This window comes from Pterocles gutturalis, unplaced genomic scaffold (genome assembly GCF_000699245.1).
Source record: "Pterocles gutturalis isolate BGI_N339 unplaced genomic scaffold, ASM69924v1 scaffold3459, whole genome shotgun sequence".
In the NCBI taxonomy this organism is placed as follows: Eukaryota; Metazoa; Chordata; class Aves; order Pterocliformes; family Pteroclidae; genus Pterocles; species Pterocles gutturalis.
In genome coordinates, this window is record NW_010135412.1 from 15,001 (window position 1) to 20,586 (window position 5,586).

A 5,586-nucleotide genomic window follows, 5' to 3' on the forward strand; every position below is an offset into this window, starting at 1 on the left:
GAGATTTCCTCACTCATTGCGCTCAGTCTACTGCTACTGCAGTCAAAGAACAAACGACATCCCCAGTGAGCACTGCTGTGAAACCCCAAGTTTCTATAAGTGAAAAGATTGCTTTCACTTCTCACTGTATTTACCCTCAGATCTATAAAACAACAAATCCTTTCCACATCTTATTCTGTTCTGGGGGAGTCCCTGCTGTCATAAAATAGCTATCGTTTACCATTCTCCCCTGCACTTATATTATGGGGTTTTTTGGAAGGGAGACAGTTACTGAGGATATCAATACAAAGATTTGTAATCACTCAAATGAAAATAAATAGAGATGAGGTATTAATGCTTACATATGTGCCACAGGAACTTGAAACTGCAAGCAGACAGTTATAAAAGCCATTCAAAGCTCAACAAAGAACAAAGCTGGGCTTGAGAAGTGTTTCAATCTTACAGCCTTCTGTGTTAATTTAAAGTAAAGAGATCATCAATCTACACTGGCCACTGAAACATGTTGGCTTGCTATGCCAGTGGAGTACTGGGCAAAATCCACAGTTGTTTCAATAAGGCAGTCAATAGTAAAGAAGTTTCTAACTTTATCTAAGGAAAAATGTAACTCTAAAAAAAGGTACTTTCATTCATCTCAAGATGAGCTCTGAGATAAAAATATAGTTCAGCATACCTGTATTCTTTCCTTTTGGACTCCTGAAGGAGCGATGTAGATTTCATTCCTGAGAAAAGTTACAGACAGGGAAAATTGATAAACACCAGGTGGTTCAACTGCACGGGCATTAGAGCTCTCAATTCACTGAAAAGGAAATAGCAAATCTAGCCCCTCAATTGAGTAACTTCCTTGCTCCTTCCATAGATGGACATGTAGTTGGATTTCAAGATAGAACTGAACCATACAAGGGCATATGAAACTTCTAACTTGCAGGGCTACAAAACTGTGTTTTCAACTTAACAGGAGATCTGAAACACACTTAGGAAGTGCAACCTTATTTTTCCTACAAAAAAACATCTACATAGCCTCCCCCTGAAATAATTCCAGACTCAAATCCCCAGCATTCAGAATAAAAATGGAGCAGGAAAAATTGCAACCAGATACTGATCTATGACAAAACAGGTGACAAAACTATTACTTAGAAATCCACAGGCTACCTATAAACAATATTTATTACGTGTAGTATTCTACAATGTAAATACTTTTGGTTTTTTGTTATAACTGTGTAGTTCAGGTTTTTAATGCATTTATATATTTATTTGTATTCATAAAAATATAACATGAATTGAATGCAAATAAATGACTGAAATTCAAGTAGAAGTGCATCACTTCTTGCAAAGTTTACATGAACAAAGACTATAAAAATGATTTAAAATAATTTTAACATAGTATCTGTAATATTTTCAATAATAGCAAATAAAAAAATCATATTAGCTCTCTCAATTCTCATCACTATTTGGTTTCAACAGTAACACACTAAATGCAGGAGCACAGAGACATCTAGCGAATAATTAGTCAAGTTACAGATATATTTCCTAAGGGCCATGAGATGCTTATATTTCTGGACAAGAGAGCAATGAAGCTGGTAACAGGTCTAGAGAAGAAGTCTCATAAGAAGCAGCTGAGGGAACTGGGGTTGTTTAGTCTGGAGAAAAGGAGGCTGAGGGGAGACCCTACTGCTCTCTACAAGTACCTGAAAGGAGTTTGTAGAGAGGTGGGTGTTGGTCTCTTCTTCGAAGTAGCAAGTGATAAGATGAGAGGAAATGACCTCAAGTTGTGCCGGGGAGGTTTAGATTGCGTATTAGGAAAAAATTATTCACCGAAAGGGTTATCAAGCACTGGAACAAGCTGCCCAGGGAACTGGTGGAGTCACCATCCCTGGAAGTATTTAAAAGATGTTTAGGCATGGCACTTAGGGACTTGCTTTAGTGGTGGACTTGGCAGTGTTAGGTTTATGGTGGGACTTGATGATCTTAAGGGTTTTTTTCACCCTTAATGAATGATTAAATGATTAAGGAAAATGAAACCTAAATGATTCTATGATTCTAACTCTTCCAAAAAATACAACTCTTAAGATTATGTACTCTTCATAGTGGTAAAATGGCTGTGAAGCACATAAAAATGTGGGTTTACCATATTTATAATTTTTAACATTAATGAATTAACACTGCCAACATTGCATTAATTCCTTTGCATGAGCAAGATGATTGAGAGTGCAAAATATGCAACAATCAAGAGGTAATTTGGTTACTAATGAATGACACGCATTTTTTCTCAAATTTTTTTTCTTTTTTAGAAATTAATCACAAAGGGAAAAGCTGATGATGAAATACAACCTTTGAAATATAGGACACCTGACATAGAATTCTAGATCCATTTTTAATATGCTAACCCACATCCAAATTGGCATTTTTATTCTGAGTAGTTGATATGAACTGCACAGTGAGTAATGCTGATTAGCATTAGCTGGTAAGACAAGTTGTTAGAATTTCAATCGCATTTCAATTGTTCTTTCACTATCATCTCCTATGTAATTATTCTAAGCTAGTCTGATCTCTGCCTCGCAGCTATTAATTTTGAAACATAGCTGCTGTTACTATAGGTATAAAACAGTACAGCCACATAGATTACTATTCCTAGACCATTGACAATATTGGTACCAACTCAAATATGTATTTTGCTGTAGTCTGAGTAACCAAGCTATCATTTGTCTTGCCACAATCAACATGAATCGCACTGAAATGACAAAGAAAATAGGCTACATTTAGCTACCGATGAGAAATTAGTGCTAGAAAGATCCTTCTATAGATTAAGAACTTCAAAACCAAGAATTAACCCTCTTCTCCTTCCTCTTGTTATCATTATTGCTGTGCCTTGCTTGCAGAATGAAGCAGGGAAGTGAAATTACCTGCACAAAGCCATTAGAACAGCACAAATATTTGAGCTAAGAGCTGTTACTTCCGATGTGTGTGTGTATATATATATATGTCTCAACATAAAAAAGACCTGGACCTGTTGGAGAGAGCCCAGAGGAGGCCACAAAATTCGTCAGAGGGCTGGAGCACCTCCCCTATGAGGACAGGCTGAAAGAGTTGGGGTTGTTCAGCCTGGAGAAAAGAAGGCTCCGGGGAGACTTAACAGCAGCCTTCAAGTGCTGAAAGGGGGCTACAGGAGAGATGGGGAGGCACTCTGTATCGGGGAGTGTAGAGTAGGATGAGGGATAACGGGTATAAGCTGAAAGAGGGGAGATTTAGACTAGACATTAGGAAGAAATGTTTTCCTGTGCGGGGGGTGAGGCAGTGGCCCAGGTTGCCCAGAGAAGCTGTGGATGCCCCATCCCTGGAGGGGTTCAAGGCCAGGCTGGATGAGGCTTTGGGCAACCTGGGCTAATGGGAGGTGTCCCGGCCCATGGCAGGGGGGGTTGGAAGTAGATGATCTTTAAGGTCCCTTCCAACCCAAACCATCCTGTGATTCTATGACTCTATATTTGAATAGCAATGGCTGTTTGTGTCTGCATGCAAGTATAGGTCAGAAAAATGTGAGGTCAGACACTCTCAAGTTAGAGTGTCACAACACCCTGTGGCTGGGGACAGAATTGCAGGCACTGTGCAAGGTGTTTTTCAGCGGCCACCGAGAGGCACTCTGTCTCCATTAAAAGCTTGGAAAGTATGACTAGGGTGAGACAAGCAAACCAGAAAGCAAGTGGTGCTCCTTAGTAGTGGACACAGACCAATTGTTTTGCTGTTACCTGTCTGGCTTTAATTGTGTGTTAAGAATATCTCCTTAGAAATTACCTCAGTAGAACAGTAACTTCCCTCTTAAAGGAAACGTCTTGCCTGCAAGATGTCTAGGGTGGGATTCATCTCATCTAACTGTAGACATTTGAAAGCTGTGTGCTTGGTGTAACCTACGCTAAATTCCAGTGAAATGAAAAAGGGGGAATGTATTGTTGCTTAAAGACAATACATCTACTTTAAACAAAGATAGGAAAAGGACAGAAAAAACTCACTCTGAAATTGGCTCTCTCTATTGAAGGGAGTGCAATGATTAATTCAGACTAGCCACCTTCCTTCTAAATGGCTAAATTTGGCATACTGTTCATTTTTCCCCTCTACTTTCTTCCTTACTCTTGACTTTCAAACATTTTTAATGGAACTGAAATGCCCTCACCAACTACTAAACACAGCCACCTTCTCTCTCTCTAATCATTCCATTTTTTCTCTTCCATCTTTACTTACCCATGTTTCAAGCTGATTCCTCCGCCAGTTCCTGTTACCCAGCCTAAACCATAGAACAGTCTACAAAGTTCTGGGATAAGATTTCTTGGATGTAATTTCTCCTAAAAAAAATACATTAAAGAAATAAACTAAATACCATCAGAAACATCACAAACCCAAGACTTTCTATTCTGAAATTGAGTTTAAAGGGGTAGTACCTTCATACTGCAGTACTAATACTAGTACTTGATTCATTTCATACTAATTTATGCTTATGAACTTCATTTACAAAATGACTGTGTGTTTGCACAATGCCCTTTACACTCCGCAGGGGCCATTCACACAGTGGAACAAACAAAACCCCCAAATAAAATGCATGTCTTATTATCCTTCACAGGAAAAGGTCTAATCTCAAATATATTTGAGTGCAGTGGCTCACAGGTATTACACCGGAGAGATTAAGTCTATTACTATAAAAAAAAAAGAAAAAGAAATGTATCTAATATTATCAATTTTTCACAGCTCAAGTAATAACTTTTCCTATTGAATCAGTTTTCTGCTGGTTTATTTTGCTTGGTTTACAAATTTATGTAGAATAGAATTTATTAGTTATGTTATATAATATTTTTACATAGCAGTGAAAAATACCATAGAAAACATAGGCAAATTATTTGATGAACTTCACATTCCTACATTTTTACAATGTGAGGTTACCTCACGTGCAGTTCAGCCAGAATGCAAATTGAAATATTTTAATATTTCTTTCAGAAGGAAAAGTTCTTCACTTTTACCATATTGCATTGTTCATTAGATCAATAAATATATCTATCTATTAATCAAATGTATCTGTAGTGTCAGAGATTCATTCACAGTTAATCCAAAACAGAATGGCTTTACAGTACAAGCGAAAACTATTTACTGGAAATCCTAAACATTACTCTGCACTGAACATACACAAGTTGAACCTAACAAGTAGCAGTCTTTGATAAATGAGTACTATACTGGAAGATTAAAAATTTTATATGTTGGAATCATTTACATGAGAAATATAAGCAGTATACAGAGAGAAAACTGTGAGATGTATTAGTTTTAGGAAGGCTAAACCCTCAGGTCACCAAATACAGTCCCCTGCTACTGCAGGCAACTCTCAGGCAATTCTTTTTATATATACATCAAGCCTGATCAGTACTTCAACTTAATAGTGTAGCAACATATTCTTCAACGGCATTTGTTTCTTAATCAATCATTTTTAAAGAACTGGGATTCAGTCCAGATGCTATTCCTGCCTGCTCTGATTTTGTTTCTATTATTTACAGTCTCTTTTACTATACTGAAAAACCATCTGTTTATTAATTTCAAGTGATAGGGGCAAGACTC

The 5,586-nt window shown here is 37.4% G+C and overlaps 1 protein-coding gene across 1 annotated transcript in view; it reads right to left on the reverse strand.

Moving 5' to 3' along the window:
* APIP (APAF1 interacting protein) overlaps positions 1 to 4,331 on the reverse strand; it is a gene marked incomplete at its 5' end in the record, with an annotated part of 9,660 nt that extends 5,329 nt beyond the window's left edge. The window contains 2 exons of the mRNA XM_010081863.1: positions 671 to 719; positions 4,231 to 4,331. Of these exons, the coding sequence (XP_010080165.1) occupies positions 671 to 719; positions 4,231 to 4,331 (150 nt within the window). The remainder of the gene's footprint in view (positions 1 to 670; positions 720 to 4,230) is intronic.
* Between the last annotated feature and the right edge of the window lie 1,255 nt (positions 4,332 to 5,586).